The 18,397-nt window shown below is 34.9% G+C and overlaps 1 protein-coding gene and 1 pseudogene across 1 annotated transcript; one reads left to right on the top strand and one right to left on the bottom strand.

Annotated features, from left to right (window-relative positions):
- Positions 1 to 3,145: 3,145 nt before the first annotated feature.
- LOC122147098 lies at positions 3,146 to 7,328 on the bottom strand (annotated as a pseudogene).
- A 6,088-nt stretch (positions 7,329 to 13,416) lies between these two features.
- Positions 13,417 to 18,169, top strand: LOC109079944 (serine protease 33-like). The gene is made up of 7 exons (XM_042767140.1): positions 13,417 to 13,671; positions 13,806 to 13,829; positions 13,955 to 14,040; positions 15,036 to 15,115; positions 15,205 to 15,476; positions 16,957 to 17,117; positions 17,329 to 18,169. The coding sequence occupies exons 1-7, from the start codon at positions 13,626 to 13,628 to the stop codon at positions 17,584 to 17,586; spliced, it is 927 nt and encodes a 308-aa protein (XP_042623074.1). The 5' UTR covers positions 13,417 to 13,625; the 3' UTR covers positions 17,587 to 18,169.
- The last annotated feature ends 228 nt before the right edge of the window (positions 18,170 to 18,397 follow it).

Genomic DNA, 18,397 nt, shown 5'->3' with positions numbered 1-18,397 from the left:
ATATCTTGCAGTTCTGACTTTTTGTCTCAAAAAAAATTAAAATAAAAAAAATGTTAATACTGCAAAGTTAAAATGGCAGACAAAATAAAACAGGCATGATCATATCTGAGCTCCAGAATGTCCATTTACTGTTGACTGAAAGTGCCTGCAAACCATCAGTGCTTCTTCTCTCCCATATTTCCCCAACCCCCAACTGCCAGAGTGCATCTGAAAGCACTATTAGTGGTACATGACACTGTATCGCTAATGCCTTGAGAGAGATAAAGAGAAAGAAAGAAAGAGGAAGAGAGACACACAGTGATGTATTAATGGCTAGACAATTTGGGTTAATTCCTGTTTCACTAAAATTATTTAAAGCTTGTAGAGTGATTCATCATGTAGACGCAAATATGAAACTTAAAAAAAAGGTAGTGTGAAGTGACGTCTGGCCAAGTATGGTGACCCATACTCGGAACTTAACCCATCCAAGTGCACACACACAGTAGTGGACACACACCCGGAGCAGTGGGCAGCCTTATTGCTGCGGCGTCGAGGGAGCAGTTGGGGGTCTCACCTCAGTCGTGGTATTGAGGGTGGAGGGCGCTGGTTATTCACTCCCCCCACCTACAATCAATGCCGGACCTGAGACTCAAACCCGCAACCTTTGGGTTACAAGTACGACTTCTACAACCATTAAGCCACGACTGCCCCTTAAGGATATACTTAAAGAGATATAAAAAAATCACATGATGTTGTTATGCAATCAGAATGTCCCTTAAGTGAAACTATTTACATGTGTGTATGTACTGGGTAAAATGATCATATGCTTATTTGGTTAAATGGACAACAATTATGATCAGTTGGGATGATGCTGTATTTGAGACAATTACAAGTCACATTTAATCATTGCAATGTTTTATTAAAGTGTTTAATGCATACGTGAAATGGGTTGACTAAGCGAGTGAACACAACACCCATATACAAGTACAATGGGATAATTTTTTTTTGACAAACTGTACCCCCCCCCCCCCCCATTTAATTATAGAAATAAACAGAATATTTTAGGATTTAGCCAAAAAAATGAATGGCCTTTTTTTTTAAGATACCAGTGAGAATGGTCTGGTATGGAGAAATTTAATAAGAACATCATAATATTCCATAAGTAATCCACACAACTCCAGTCCATCAATTAACATATTGTGAAGCAAAAAGCTTGTGTTTAACTTTTAAACCATTGCTTCTGGCTCAAATACAAGTCCTCTATCCATAATATTGCTTCCTCCTGTGAAAAAGTCGTCTTGTCTGAATCAGGAGAGAAATAAGCACAGATCAAGCACCATTTATAAGCCAAAACAGTTCTAAACAAATAGGTGGGTTGATTTGCAGGAAGCGTTATTTTGGATTACGGACTGGTATTTTGGCCATAAGCAACAATCTACAGTTATTACAAACACGTAGCTTTTTGCTTTTCAAGATGTTAATTGATGGACTGGAGTGGTGTTGATTACTTGTGGATTATTGTGATGCTTTTATAAGATGTTTGGAAAAAGGAGATGTACAAAGACATTCTGAAATGAATGTTTATTTTTCAGTTCAACTTTAATGTAAATTGTTTTGCTGATAATATAATTTTTAATGAAACTATTTAATTTCGAGCAAATTCACTAGTGGTTTCAGACCTTTGTAAATCCTTAATTTCTCTCCTTTACACACCCACATACACATACACACTGTCTTTGCATTCATACACAATCCATAAACTATAGTTTACAGACATAGTTTGTTATTATTCAAACATATTTTACAGAGTCATGAATATATACTGCATGACATTATGTTCAATATAAATACTTTGGCTTGCCAGATGAGATGTATTCTGAAGATTTTTTGGGAATACATTTTGCATACAGTATTCACTGATGCTTTCAGAGAAATGATGATTGTCACTGACTGCTTTCTGCTTTTTAAATCAGTCAGTTGTTTACTGGTCAATGATTAAATGCAAACATGATTGTCTCAAGCTTATTGAGCTTTGTGAAAAGGTAACGTCATAAACATTTAATAAAAAGTGATATATCACATATTTGATTATGAAAATGATCACAACAAATAAGTGACTTTAATGGGAAAATTACAGTGGAGAGCTGGGGAATTATCGTAAAAAAATAAAAAAAATAAAACCAGAAACCAGAGTTATGTTATTAAATCATCATAATATGCTTCCCAATTCTGTGAAGTCGCTGCCAGGAACTCATGTCAATAGTTGTCAATCAGCACAAATGTAATTTCAAAATGCATCATCATATAAATCATATAAATTCCTGTTTGTCTGAAATTGAGCAGAAGCAAATATCGCACGCTGTCATAAGATCTGAAAATATGGCTAAAATAAATATGCAAGTCAAATTTAGGAATTTTGTCCTTTAGGTTGAACCATCAGAGGATTGTTTTCCTCAGAGTTTAGATTTTTTTGTAATCTTCTGTAAACATACCTATTTAGTATTCTAATGCAAAATCTCCCTTCCCTGTTCTTTTCACTGCAGTCTGGCCCAACACCTACACATATTTATAAAATCCCCTCACACCTACACATATAGAAAAACCCCCACAAAAAAAAAACAAAACAGAAAAAAAAGAAAAAAAAAAAAAAGCACTTTTAAATAGTACACCAAAAAAATTAAAATTTGCTTAAGATTTACTCACCCTTAGGACATCCAAGATATAGATGAGTTTGTTTCTTCAACAAAACATATTAGGAGAAATTCAGCATTATATCACGTGCTCACCAATGGATCCTCTGCAGTGAATGGGTGCCATCACCACAAGTAGTCCACACCGTCCATTAATTATAATTATTTCTTTCATTCAGACACACAGCTTTTCACTTCTCAAGATGTTAACTGATGGACTGGAGTGGTGTGGATTACTTGTGGATTATTGTGATGTTTATATCAGCTGTTTGGACTCTCATTCTGACGGCACCCATTCACTGCAGAGGATCCTTTGGTGAACAAGTGACGTAATGCTAAATTTCTCCAAATCTGTTCTGATGAAGAAGCAAATCCATCTCGGATGGCCTGAAGGTGAGTAAATTTTCACCAAATTTTCATTGTTGGGTGAGCTTTTCCTTTAAAAAAAACAGCCAACAAATAAAACAAGAAATAAAGTAGATAACGGTGCATTGAAAGTGTTTTAAACAGTAATTGTTAGGATATTGTGATGGATAACTCTAGTGTTTAGCTCCCACACAGACAGCTGGTAGACTCACTTGTGCTGGTGTTAGTTGAAGTAGGAAGTGGTAGATGGGGAGAGGGGTACGACCCCTCAAACGAGCGAGGTGCAGACGGGGATGGAGGCAGCATGCACGAGTATGAGGAGAAGGGTGGAGAAGGTGCCGACTGCAAAGAAATGTTTAGTAGAGCATTAAAAAAAAAAAAAAACACAGACAGATTGTAAATAACAGTATGCATTTTGTACTATGTGGCAGTGTCTCTTAGAAGTCAAGATGGGCAGAGGATCACCAATTCCCCCAATGCTGCGGTGAAAAATAGTGGAGCAATATCAGAAAGGAGTTTCTCAGAGAAAAACACAAAGACAACACACAGTAAAAAAAAAATCAGAATCAGAATCAGAAAGAGCTTTATTGCCAAGTATGCTTGCGCATACAAGGAATTTGTTTTAGTGACATAAGCTTCCAGTACACAGAGACAACACACAGTCAAAAAAAAAAAAACCCTTTGCTAATAAATAAGTGAATAAATAATTATGCTATAAATGATAATGGAATAGGATTGAGTAAGATGCAGGGATGTACTAGGATGGAGCGGTAACAAATAAATATAAGGATATTGCAAATTTTTATTGCATAAGTGGGGAACATTTAACTGTTCATGAGGTAGATTGCCTGGGGAAGAAACTGTTCTTGTGCCTGACTGTCCTGGTATTTACGGCTCTGAAGTGCCGGCCAGATGGCAAAAGTTCAAAGATGGGGTAACTTGGATGTGAGGGATCCAGAGTGATTTTCTGACCCCTTTTCCTCACTCTGGATGTATACAGTTCTTGAAGGGTGGGCAGGGGAGCACCAATAATCCTTTCAGCAGTCCAAACCGTTCTCTATAGTCTTCTGATGTCTGATTTTGTAGCTGAAACAAACCAGACAGTTATTGAAGTGCACAGTACAGACTCAATGACGGCTGAGTAGAACTGTTTCAGCAGCTTCTGTGGCAGGTTAAACTTCCTCAGCTGGCGAAGAAAGTACAACCTTTGTTAGGCCTTTTTTACAATGGAGTCAATGTGATTGTTCCACTTCAGGTCCTGAGAGATGATGGTTCCCATGAATCTGAATGACTCGACTGCAACCACAGTGCTGTTCATGATGGTGAGTGGGGGGAGTGCAAGGGGGTTTCTTCTGAAGTCCACGATCATCTCCACTGTTTTGAGAGTGTTCAGCTCCAGGTTGTTAAGACTGCACCAGACAGCCAGCTGCTCAACCTCCTGTCTGTAAGCAGACTCGTCACCGTCTTGGATGAGGGCGATGACTGTAGTGTCGTCTGCAAACTTCAGGAGCTTGACAGAGGGGTCTTTAGAGGTGCAGTCACTGGTGTACAGGGAGAAGAGCAGTGGGGAGAGAATACATCCCTGAGGGGCACCAGTGTTGGTGGAGTGGCTGTTTGACATGAATTTCCCCAGTCTCACTAGCTGTTGTCTATCTGTCAGAAAGCTGGTGATCCACTGACAGATAGAGCTAGGAACAGAGAGCTGGGTCAGTTTGGTCTGGAGGGCTGTTGGGATGATGGTGTTGAAAGCCGAACTAAAGTCCACAAACAGGATCCTTACATAAGTCCCTGTTTTGTCCAGATGTTGCAGGATGAAGTGCAATCCCATGTTGATTGCATCATCCACGGACCTGTTTGCTTGGTAAGCAAACTGCAGGGGGTCCAGTAAGGGTCCAGTGATGTCCTTCAGATAAGCCAGAACCAGTTTTCATCTACAGTCTTTCATCTACACCAGTCTTTCATCTACACCAGAACCAGATCATCATCTACAGTGCATAATATCATCCAAAGATTCAGAGAATCTGGAACAATCTCTGTGCGTAAGGGTCAAGGCTAGAAAACCATACTGGATGCCTGTGATCTTCGGGCCCTTTGACGGCACTGCATCACATACAGGAATGCTACTGTAATGGAAATCACAACATGAGCTCAGGAATACTTCCAGAAAACATTGTAGGTGAACACAATCCACCGTGCCATTCGCCGTTGCCAGCTAAAACTCTATAGGTCAAAAAAGAAGCCACATCTAAACATGATCCAGAAGCGCAGCCGTTTTCTCTGAGCCAAGGCTTATTTAAAATGGACTGTGGCAAAGTGGAAAACTGTTCTGTGGTCAGACGAATCAAAATTTGAAGTTCTTTTTGGAAAACTGGGATGTCATGTCATCTGGACTAAAGAGGACAAGAACAACCCAAGTTGTTATCAGCGCTCAGTTCAGAAGCCTGCATCTCTGATGGTTTGGGGTTGCATGAGTGTGTGTGGCATGGGCAGCTTACACATCTGGAAAGGCACCATCAGTGCTGAAAGGTATATCCAAGTTCGAGAACAACATATGCTCCCATCCAGACGTTGTCTCTTTCAGGGAAGACCTTGCATTTTCCAGCATGACAATGCCAGACCACATACTGCATCAATTACAACATCATGGCTGCGTAGAAGAAGGATCCGGGTACTGAAATGGTCAGCCTGCAGTCCAGATCTTTCACACATAGAAAACATTTGGCGCATCATAAAGAGGAAGATGCGACAAAGAAGACCTAAGACAGTTGAGCAACTAGAAGCCTGTATTATACAAGAATGGGACAACATTCCTATTCCTAAACTTGAGCAACTTGTCTCCTCAGTCCCCAGACGTTTGCAGACTGTTATAAAAAGAAGAGGGGATGCCACACAGTGGAAAACATGGCCTTGTCCCAACTTTTTTGAGATGTGCTGATGCCATGAAATTTAAAATCAACTTATTTTCCCCTTAAAATTATACATTTTCTCAGTTTAAACATTTGATATGTCATCTATTTTTGTATTCTGAATAAAATATTGAAATTTGAAACTTCCACATCATTGCATTCTGTTTTTATTCACAATTTGTACAGTGTCCCAACTTTTTTGGAATCGGGATTGTAGTAGGCACTACACATTCAGTAAATAGTCAGACAATAGGCTATTCTATTCTAAAACCACATACAGATTTATGTCACCAAGAGAGGGTGCTAATACATAATAGTACATATCTACATAGCCCTGATAATCTGGTAGTACAGTGTTTTGCTGTATAGAAATGTGAATCTCATAAAATGAGCAGTAGTGTCTCACCTGAACCCCATAGTAGACTGACAGAGAGTTATAACTGGGGAGAGCTGTGTCACTCTGACTGAGCATGGATGCTAAACACACAAACAAACACACAATCATATATAAGGTTCAGCTTAGCTCAGCTAAATGAGTATGAATTAATTCTTAAGAATAATCATTAATTTACAGAACTATTTATCAAAGCATTAAGGCCATGAATGTACACAAATGGAAGTCCTGAAATTATGTAAGTAACCAAAATTATATATATAAAGATGTAGGGGAAAAAAGCGCCAAGAACAGTAATCAAATTTCTCATTTATGTAAACCTCCATTCCTACCTGCACTGTTGCCATGCAGATGATGATAGACAGCTGAGTTAAAGGATGTGCACAGTGGAGCGTGTGTTTGAGAACAGGATCCTGCCCCAGAACGCCTCTGGTTTCGCAGCTTCTCCTCACGCCTCCATTTGGCTCTTCGATTGGAAAACCACACCTATCAATCAAGGTCCAATATATAATATGAAGTTATCTGTCATATTTATTTTGCTGCTTTTGCGAAGTCAACATAAAGACGAGGACAGTTACGCACTTGTATTCTTGCCTCCTGAAGGTCAATTTTGCTTGCGAGTCACTCCCGTGCGAAAACATCTGGATAATGTGTTCTCTCAAACTCTGTTAGATGGGTGTTTTAACAAATGAAGTTTAGTAGTAACATTTTTTTCTTTAAAATAAATGCTTGGCTTTATTTATTTATTTATTTATTATTTTTTATTTCTTTTTTTTTTGTCATTTAATGCAATATAATTAATACCTCTTGAAGCTTTTTGTCTATTTTCTTACTTTTCTCCAAGGTCTCGATCTGCTCTGTTGTGAAGCTGGTTCTGTTGCGCTGAAGTTTTCTCTTTAACTGCAGTCTCAATTGAGATTCTTCTCCCTCATCTCTTTCTCCATGTCCTCCCTCTTCTGCCATCCTCCCATCCATCTCCATCAGGCAGCAATCTAAAACTGAGGGGAAAAAAAATAATTACCACTTGGTAGAATGAAATACATAAATGTAAAAAAATAAAATAAAATTAGTCACTCTGTTGACATCACAAAGTGTGGAAGCTGAGAACCATTATATGAATTCTTAAGGACAAGTTCATAGAACTATTTTACTATTTTACAATAATAATAAATCATCATAACCAAAACACAAGTAGTATAGGTAGTATAGGTAATAAGCAAATAAATAAAAAGTCTTAAATTTTAGCTTCTTCAGAATCACTAGTAAAATCTTCTAATTCTAATAAATAAACAAATAACCGAATGAATGTATGACATACAGTTTTAGTTCAAATACATTTATACACAAGTTCAATTTCAAAATTCTACCCAGTAATGTTATTCCAAACTTGCATTTCTTTCTGCGGAACACAAAATATGCCCAAAATAGTAAATATATAATAAGCAATATAAATATTGTTTGTAACTAAACAGGTTTGGTTTTGATTTTCATAGTATTTTCCCCCCATACTATGGAAGCCAGTGGGCCCCGAAACTGTTTGGTTATCAATATTCTTCAAAATATCTATATCATAGAGGTTTGGAATGACATGAGGGGGAGTAAATGATGACAGATTTTTCATTTTGGAGTGAACTGTCCTTTTAAGCATAAGCCTTTTCTTTTAAATGTATCCAAGTTAATTAAAAATACATATATATATATATATATATATATATATATATATATAATATATATATATATATATATATTATATATATATATATATATATATATATATATATATATATACAACAATTGTACACAAACATTTTAGTGCCTTATTAATGTATCTTATACAGCCAGAAGAGGTCGAACACATATCAGTGTTTTCTTTAAGGTGTCAAGCATCTCACCAGTTTACACATTACAATTTCTGTTGGCCAAATCAGTTGTTTGATATTTTAATAGGCTATATTAACACCTATTTATTTTTTAATTATGATTTATAAATTTAGCTGAAATGTCTACAATAGTCTTTTAATAACAGGTTACTTTAGAAAATTAATCTTGTAGTAACACAACCTCATGTATGTGTTCAGTTTACCGTTTTTTTTTTTTTGTTTTTTGTTTTTTTTTGGTTGTTTGTTTGTTTGTTTGATTGATTTTTTTTTCCCGTTGGCAATAATGGGGGAAATGTTCAATAGTATTTTTGTGGTCAAGACATACAGAGTTTAAAAAATAAAACTACACTGTAAAGAAATTCCTGTTAAATTTACAGTAAAAACTGGCAGATGTGGTTGCCAGAAATTCAGCATAAAAAATACTGTGACAATGCTTCAGATATTGTGGAATGGTATATTGGTGCTTGTACTGTATATTTTATAACTTATGTATAACTATATATTTCATATCGTGTTAATATATCAAACTACTTAAAGTACCAAAACTTGCTTTTTACCTTAAAATTTACTGATAACAACCATTAGACAGGAGCCGAACAGAAAGCCATATGATGAATCGTAAGTGACCTATCCATAAAACATGGTTAATACTACAGACGATGCACATGGTAGCACACAAGGGTAACATAAATGACATTAAAATAATGCAATAAGCAACAAATAAATAACACAACAAATCCTAATGTTCATTACTGATAAAAATCATTTATAAAACTGGGACTTCTGGGAAGGTTTTTTTTTTTTCTTTTTTTTTTACTGTTTTTCACCATAAAATCTATGGTGTCATAGAGATTTTACAAACAAAAATGTTTGACAGTATTTTACAGTAAACATTTTTTTCACAATATATTGTAAGATATCAGTTTTTTACTCTAGCATTTTAAGTTTTTTTTTTTTTTTTTAATGACACAAATTTACATTTTCTCTGTGTCTAAAGTGAAACAATTAGACACGTCTAAAACTTTGATTTTGTTACTCAGATATTTTGAGTTTTGCTTTTACCAACATTTGTGGACTCCATACAGCAGTTTCCTACAAAATTATTTAAGTACAAAAAAAATAGTACAAATCCAACTCACCAGTTGTTACATTACGAGCAGCATGTCCAGGCAGCACAGCAATGTTATCCCTCTTTTTGAAGTGTTATTAAAGGTTTCCTGCCCACTTGCTTTGTTAACAATGAACTGTATGTGGAGTGACGGAGAGATAGAAACACATCTGCAGGCACTTCTGCCTTGAGAGAGAGAGAGAGAGAGAGAGAGAGAGAGAGAGAGAGAGAGACACAATCACTCAATCACACTCAACATCAGTGTCAAGTTAATGTTAATGTTAACTTAATGCCAGTGAGACAGAGCAGCAAAATGAAAAGAAAAAATATTTTTAGATAATGGAGTGATGAAAAAGAAGAAGAGGGGGATGGCAGAAAAGAGCACAATTTAATATTAATTAGCCTGCACACCTTAAAAGAAATGTGGCATTTTGGAGGAAAATGAGAGAGGCATTTCTTCTCACACTTATTTAATTTATTGTGTTTGTTTTAGCATGACTGAATTTAGATTTGAGTTTATAGATTACGATTAAGATTGCTCAAGATGCAAATATGTCAGCTGTTACAATTGCAAACATTAGGAAAATGCTGGGAAAAGTAATTTTGAATAAAAAAATGTTGATTCAAATGATTAAACTAGATTTCAAACAAGTGTCTTGTTTCATTAAATGAAACTAAGTTAAACCAAATGAGCAATTTTTTGTTCATTGTGACTGAGAATAAAGCTAATACTGTCACTAACTTTTTTTCATCAAGATTATCTCATTAGTTTATCCAAGTAATAAAATACATGGCATGTCCTCAGCTGGGAAAACTTGAAATTACATGGGTTAATTCAGTTCAATTAAGCCTGATTAAATTATATTTAATGTGACCTTTCTTACTGAATTCATTAAATCATAATTGAACTTTCTGAAATAAAAAGTAGTTTCTTTGAATTAAGCACAAAGATTTCTCAGAATTACTATTGTGTATTTAATGTGATAAACACAATAAATTATATGCTGAGGAAGAATAATGAGAGAGCAATGAGAGTTAAATGATGGTATAAATAAACCAGTGTTTGTGTGTGTGTGTGTAGGTTGGGGAACAGGGGGATGCCATATAACTTTATTTCCAGTTGAAAAGACTTTACATCCCCTACCTTTGTCTCTCTCATACACTGGACATACACTGCTTTATTATGTTTAGAATCTATTTTGTGCTCTAAAGTAGGCCTACTAAATGAAAATATATTTAAAAATATATATAAAATAGAATGAATATATTTTAGTCAAATATATTATAATATAAATTATTATTATTGAAATAGATTTATTTATTCATTTTTATGTACCCCTCGGACACCTAGATTGGATCAAAAGGGCACTTTAGTGTCAGTGATTAAAGGGGCAGGGTGCCGAGCCCCCCAGGCCGAAATCATAAATTAGAACATTCTGTCAAATTATCCTATTAAAGTGCCTTTAATATAAAATATAGGTTAACTAGGCCATTCATTTATTGCAGTTATTTTATCAATCAGCTTTGGCTGTGTGGATGATAGTACAAAAGACAATTTTACAAAAATAAACATATAAGCAAACAAGCAAATAAATAAACCTTATGAGAGAGCATAACCCTGGAATCCACTAAAACAGTTCACACTTCACCCCTAAATATATATATATATATATATATATATATATATATATATATATATATATATATATATATATATATATATATATATATATATAATTTTTTTAACCAGTCCCCCACCCAACCATCTCGCCAACCCTCTCTGACTTATTTATTTTTTATTTTATTTTAATTTTTTTCAACAATGCCACGACAAATATTCATCAAGTCCTTAAAACAAAGTCGAGTCGAGCAGCTTTATCAAACAACTTGTGTAGTTCATCGTGGGACAATCAGCAGAGAGACGAACTACAACACTTAGACGAATGAATGGTTCACTTCCTCCCGCAATTAAAAAGACACTTTCCCGTCTTTTTGCACATCATGTGGTCATGCTACTTTGGTGGAACCGCGGCTTCCTTCCACAAGTTCATTCAGTTCTATACATCCTGTTGGTTCAGTTACGCGGTTTCTCTGTCGTTTTTCTCTCGTATTGTGTTGCCCCTGGCGACACCAAGCTGCATCCTGTCCTTCTCCCTCCTCTCTGTCCCTGTCACCTTCAATCGTGCTGTAAAAGCAGACACACAGAGTGAGGAGAACAACCGAAACAGAGACACAGCAGCACAACAGAAGAGGAAGGTGGACCCCCGAACACGGAGTCATGTAGTGATTATCGTCGGCATCTGTACGGCTTAATGTGCCAGTTCCCAAATCTTACAAAAGAAATTAAAGAATTGAAAAGTTGATCCATGTTGCTGTGGGAAATCAAACAGTTGACGGTAGCCATTGACTTCAATATATAGCCTAGATAAGAGTTGACCGTAACCATTGAATTCCATAGTATTATAGGGGAAAATAAAATAAAAAATACAGCTCTGGAAAGACATAAGGGTAAATAAAGGACGACAAAATTTTGGGGTGAACAGTCTCCTTAACAATTCAACTTTTTGTGAATTTTTGTGTAAAATAACTGTGAATTTCACTTCAAACATTTTCTGTACATCTCTTTTACTACCATTTATTTATTTTATTATACTTGATTATCATACTTTATTATACTTGATTCTGATTGGTCAATCATAGAATGCTGTCAAATATTTTTTAAACAGATAATGAATTGCATCTTTATATTAATATATAATGTTTCCTTATGTCCTTGTTAAAAAGATAAATAAATACATCAAAAGCAGTCATAGTTTCTAGATATGTTTTCTACATTGTTTTTGGCCCTCGGGTTTAAACACTCCACAGCAAAAATATGTTGGGAGATTTTAAGGGGCATGCTACAGTTGATTACAGGTGCAGGAAATCTTGTACTGTTTTATTAATCGCTATTGCACAATAAAAGTAGAAAGTGGGTCATTTTTGCAGTTTTGTTGCAGTAAAAGCTGTTTTTACACTAACAAGGAAGTTTTGAGTTACATTATGTTTTTAAAGTATATGGAGCCATTATTTCAGGAGCCATTACTCCAGTCTACTACATAATGTTACAAAAAATCATGATATGATGATGATTCTTATAATTATTATTTACATTTGTACTTTTTTTCAATTATCAGTGTGCAAATTTGGTACACAATACACATTCATTTTTTATTAACACAATAAAAAATAAAATGATGTGCTGCCTAATGCAGTTTGGGAACAGCAATTGTCTTTTATTAGTATTGAGTGCATGCAAATCACTGTACTTTCAAGTAAATTTTTGGTTTTAAGAAATTCATTTTTAGAAACAGAATCTAATCAGTACAGAAAGTACAGATAGAGAAGTAGACAGTCCAGATCTCTTGCAAGGAAATATATATATATAAACATGAAACAGAGAGAGAGAGAGAGAGAGAGAGAGAGGGCAATAACTTATGATACACTGGTTTTTAAAGAGTAAATCCTGACTGATTTTAACACTTCAACATGTGACCACCACAAAATTACAAAATCATGATCAAAAAATACAGTAAATGCACTTCTTCTTTGATGATAACGTCCTTGGCTTTATGTGTTTTGGGCCACTAAACTATTCTGAACCGGTTATACCTGTTTCTCAGTCGTGCGCACGCAAAAGGTGACTGATTGTTAAAACGTGTTTACAAAAGTCCCGGCAACCCACATATTACTATTAAATGACATACGCCACACAATTTAAAACTGCAGTAATTTAGCAGCTATTTAATGGGAAACAGTTAAATCAACGATTTTTCAACAAAGCCACTACAAGGCAGAATTGCAGACCTTGAAGCCTTATTATGTTGTTGAAATTACAGAAATTATTGGCTTAGAGCCTATATAGAAACCTGCATCCATTAGTCCATTGTAAATACCTCGCGCTGCCACATTCTTGGACAAATTCCCCGAAACTAACAAAACAGAGAAACCAAAACTGCTAGAGTTGAAAAAGTGGGCGGAGTTCCTATTCACTGAGGGCGGGACGAACGTTCCTTATTGGTCAATGTAGGATAGGTAGGCAGAAGATGTTTAAAAAAAAAAGATCTCGGGTAATGTTTCTTTCATGAGCGAAACTTCCGAATTCTTTATCTTCACTGTTCTCGTGACTTTGTCGAACAAGGACGTGATTATTTCTAGTAACAATCATTTTAAAGACTTGCGTCCATTGCCGGTGAAATAAAAAATAAATAAAACGTTGGCAGTTTTCTAAAAGACTCTGGAACAAACAAGTGTTTTGTTAGGATGCGGTACATCTCATGTATTCGGACTTCCTTCGTCATATTGATTGGTAAGTGCATTTATTTATTTATTTGCATTTTTTTTTTAAAGAGCTTTTTTTTTTTTTTTTTTTTTTGCTAACGAATTAACAATTAATGTATTTTTATAACTTCATTGTTTTGTTTTATGTTGGGCGCCATTCAGGGTTATGGATGGGCGAGGCTCAAGGTAAGAACCGAACTAATTTGCATACATCCTAGCTAAATCGATAGTTATAACACTATTATATCAGTTTATATACCTAAAATGTTAGTCTTTTATGTGAGTAAAGCAAATCAATGTGTTTCTCTTAGAATGCGGTCGGCCACAAATGCTGAACAGGATAGTTGGAGGCTCCGCTGCGTCAGAAGGCGCTTGGCCTTGGCAGGTGGATATTCAGGTAAGAATGACAGCCATTATGAAACTAAAATTTGAAAAACAGGCAGAGTTCACAGGCTTCCTTTATATAGAATACATTCCTGTAGCTCAGACAGTCTAACAACACAGAGATCATAGTTTAATGAATAACTTGATCAAATGCAGCCTATGCCCTGAATGCAAAATCATCAAGATTTTTTTATTTATTTATTTATTTTGGTCCTCATATACAATTCCATAATAATTAATCATAATTTTACATATTAACCAAAAAGGTGTAGGCTGAAGCCTTGGCTTTTCATATACAGTATCTAATTTATACAAAAGATACGAAAACAAAACAGTTTCTTAAAGGAATAGTTCACTCAAAGCTGAACACGTACTCACCTTCAAGTCATCCAAGATGTAGGTAATGTTTTTTGGATTATTGTGATGTTTTTATCAGCAGTTTGGACTCTCATTCTGACGGCACCCATTCACTGCAAGTGATATAATGCTAAAATTTCTCAAATATGTTCTGATGAACAAACAAACTCATCTACATCTTGGTATCAAGGGAGAATATATTATAAACAAACATCAAATTTTAACTTATATATTAAAAAAAAAAAAAAAAAAGAAAGAAAATACAAATTTATTGAGATTATTATTCATATCTGGAAATTACAACTCTCATATTTAATACAGTTATTATTAGTACTTCATATACAAGTACTTCAAATACAAATTCTTGAACTATATATTTGTTTATCACCTTTTTAAATTTGCAAAGTGAACTACACATTTTTTATCACTTGTTGCAGTTTTTCCACTATATATATATATATATATATATATAATATATATATATATATATATATATATATATTAAATAAAGCTTTTAAATCTGACCTAAATCCAAATAGCAGTGCAAGTTTTAATTACTTTATTGTAAAGGTTTAGGATACATTCTGAATTGTCTGTCAGATCTGGTTTCTTATCAATATCCTCCTGATCGCTGGTTGATTGTTCGTTTAGACTGACAGTCAAGGACATGTGTGTGGAGGAACCATCATCTCGGAGAACTGGGTGCTGTCTGCTGCACATTGCTTTCCCAAGTAAGTTTTACACCTTTTTTCAACACCAATATAATCCTTGTTTGTTTATTTCTTGTCTAAATATATATCAATTTCTCTTCTCTGTCTAGCCCTAATGACATCTCCTCCTACATGGTTTATGTGGGCCGGCAGCAGCTGAACGGCTGGAACCCGGATGAGACCAGCCATAGGATCCGTCGTGTGGTGGTTCCTCTGGGTTACACAGACCCTCAGCTGGGTCAGGATATCGCTCTGGTGGAGCTGGCCACATCTGTTATATGGTCCGACCGCGTTCAGCCTGTCTGCTTGCCATATGGCAATGTGGAGTTCGGCAGCGACATGAAGTGCATGATCACTGGATGGGGTAACATCAGAGATGGAGGTGAGTGACAGCTGACTGAAACCCACGCTACAGGCGTCTGAAATTTCATCCATGCACTGGTTGTGATGTGAAATGCATTTCATTTAGAAATGACATTCGGAGTCAACATGAAATAAAATTAAATAATATTTAATAACCTAAGTTAAAGTTAATATTAAATCCAATACTATTTTGTATAAATAAGTAAATAAAATATAACACAATAAAATTAAAAAACACTAAGTAAATTAGGCATCACAACATTAAATGTAGAATGTGAATAATGGATACTCATTATGAGATTACATTTATAATTGTTATTTAATTATTAGTGTTTTTAAAGATTAAGTTACGTTTAAATTTGTTAGATGACAGTAAAGGTATGTACAATAAGAGAAGCTCGTGAACTGTTGTCTGCAAGCCATTTTATATGTGTTGGATGACGGCAAAGGTGGTCTAAAATGTAAAAATAGAGGAAATGAGTATGTGCAGTTACATAATCCGTATCAACTGATAATTTAATTTATTGTTCATCCCTGCTATTTAGTTTCTTAATGCAAATGTATGGTTTTATTGAGCACAATTCATTGGTGCACATTATAGTCATGCTCACTATACATCTGAACAAATCTGCACAAAAAAAAATCATTAATAATATTAAAAATTATTACAGTTTAAAAGAACAGTTTTCTATTTAAATATATTTTCAAATGTAATTTATTCCCTAGATGCAAAGCTGAGATTTCAGCATCATTAGTCCAGTCTTCAGTGTCACATGATCTTCAGAAATCATTCTAATATGCTGACTTGCTGCTCAAGAAACATTTCTTATTGTTATCAATGTTGAAAACATTGTGCTGGTTTATATTTTTGTGGAAACTGTGATACACTGCCAAAATTGAGCTATAAAAAGATTTAAAATAGATCAAATGAATTTATTAAAATTCAGCAAGTATGCATTAAATTGATGACAGTGAAGTCATTTGTTACATAAGATTTGTTTCTGTTCATCAAAAAATCACGATTTCCACTAAATTAAGCAGCAAAAGCTCTTTTCAACATTAATCATTTTAATAAACATTATTAATAATTAAGCACCAAAAATAATTGGTAATGATTTTTTGAAGGATAATGTGACACTAAAGACTGGATTAATGATGCTGAAAATTCAGCTTTTCTGTCCCAGGAATAAATGACATTTTAAAGTATATAACAATAGTAAACAGTGATTTTAAATTGTAGCAATATTTCACAATATTACAGTTTTACTGTATTTTTGATAAAAAAAATGCAGCCTTTGTGAGCATAAGAGATTTATTTAAAAAAAAAAATTCCAAACTTTTGACCGGTAGTTTATGCATCTTGTGTGGAATATTGGCAATTGCTATATACAATAAATAAAGGAATTCTCGTTCCTTCAGCATGTACAAAGACACAAAAGCAATCTCTTGTGGTTTTTTCCCCCCACAGTGAATAATCTTGTTGTTTCTCATGCCCTCAGTTGCTCTGCAGGGCGTTGGGGCGTTGCAGGAAGTACAAGTGCCAATCATTGACTCAAATACTTGTCAGGATATGTTTCTGATAAACCCCACAGAGAACATTGACATCCGCCCTGACATGATGTGCGCTGGATTCCAACAAGGTGGCAAAGACTCCTGCCAGGTGAGAGTAGCATTGCATGGGGAAAACATATATATATATACATATATATATATTTTATATATATATATATATTTATTTATTTATTTCAAAAATATTTTAAAAAAATATTTTAATTTTTACATATAAAAATACCAATGAACCTTATTTATGCTTTGCTAATGTTCATAATACCCGTCTGTTCTCATATATCTCTGCACGTGTGCTTTTTCAGGGTGACTCTGGTGGCCCTCTGGTGTGTCAGATCAGTGACGGAAGTTGGGTGCAAGCTGGAATTGTGAGCTTCAGTCTTGGCTGCGCTAAAGCAAACCGACCAGGAGTCTATGCCAAAGTATCCAGCTTCACTGACTTCATCCAGAACCATGTTGGAGGAATCCAGCTCAAGAGCGCATCGAGTCACATCTGGGCTGACCGGGTCATGTTGCTCATCAGGACTCTGGTGCTACTGGTATTGGTGCAGGTGCTGAGATAAACACACACTTACCCTCGCACAAGCAAAAGACTCCCACCCCAAAATACCGTACTATGTAAAGAGAGATTTTAATGCCGTAAGTAGCTTTTAATCAGTTTTTTAAACAACTTTATGTTGTTTCCAACTTGGTTTGTACCAAAAATACATGAAATAAAATATAAACGAATGTCTTTTACCTGCTTACTTGATTGTTAATATATTCTTTTAACTATCTGAAACTGTAATGATTAACATTAAGATGAATCCACATAATTAAACTGTGCAAACAATGCAAATTTTAAACTGAAATGGTTCTCATGGGCAGCTGAACAAATGTGAGATTTGATGCCTTCTAAATGATGCAATGATGCATACTACAATATTAATGGACACTTATTTGATCCAGCCTTTTGCACAGCAGTTATAAATGTTATTATATCAGGACATGTAAAAGTGTCAAGTTCACAAGTGCAATTAGATGTTTATGATGTGAAGGATTTAATGCTTTTCTAGAGTCAGCCAGTTGTATATTTGTATTTCTTGCTGACTGTTTTTCTTAAAAAGCTGTAAATAAAACTTTGTAATAAAATGATTTTGCAATTGATATTTTGCATGCTTATTTATGGTAGAGGTGAACACCAGGGAATCGACCAGTCCTATCATAGCAACTGTTGCTGTCTGGCATTTTGTCAGATAAGCTTCTGCTCTTTTTCTAATGCAAGTCTATGGAAGATTTATATAAATTTGTATGCGCAACAAAGGGGGCAGGGTTTATTCATGGTCAATTTGCATATTACTACTAAGTGCCTTCTATTTATGAAACCTTATTAAT

This window comes from Cyprinus carpio, chromosome A12, assembly GCF_018340385.1.
Source record: "Cyprinus carpio isolate SPL01 chromosome A12, ASM1834038v1, whole genome shotgun sequence".
Lineage (NCBI taxonomy): Eukaryota > Metazoa > Chordata > Actinopteri > Cypriniformes > Cyprinidae > Cyprinus > Cyprinus carpio.
Note: the sequence above shows the minus strand (reverse complement) of the source record. Positions and strands in the feature narration are given on the sequence as shown.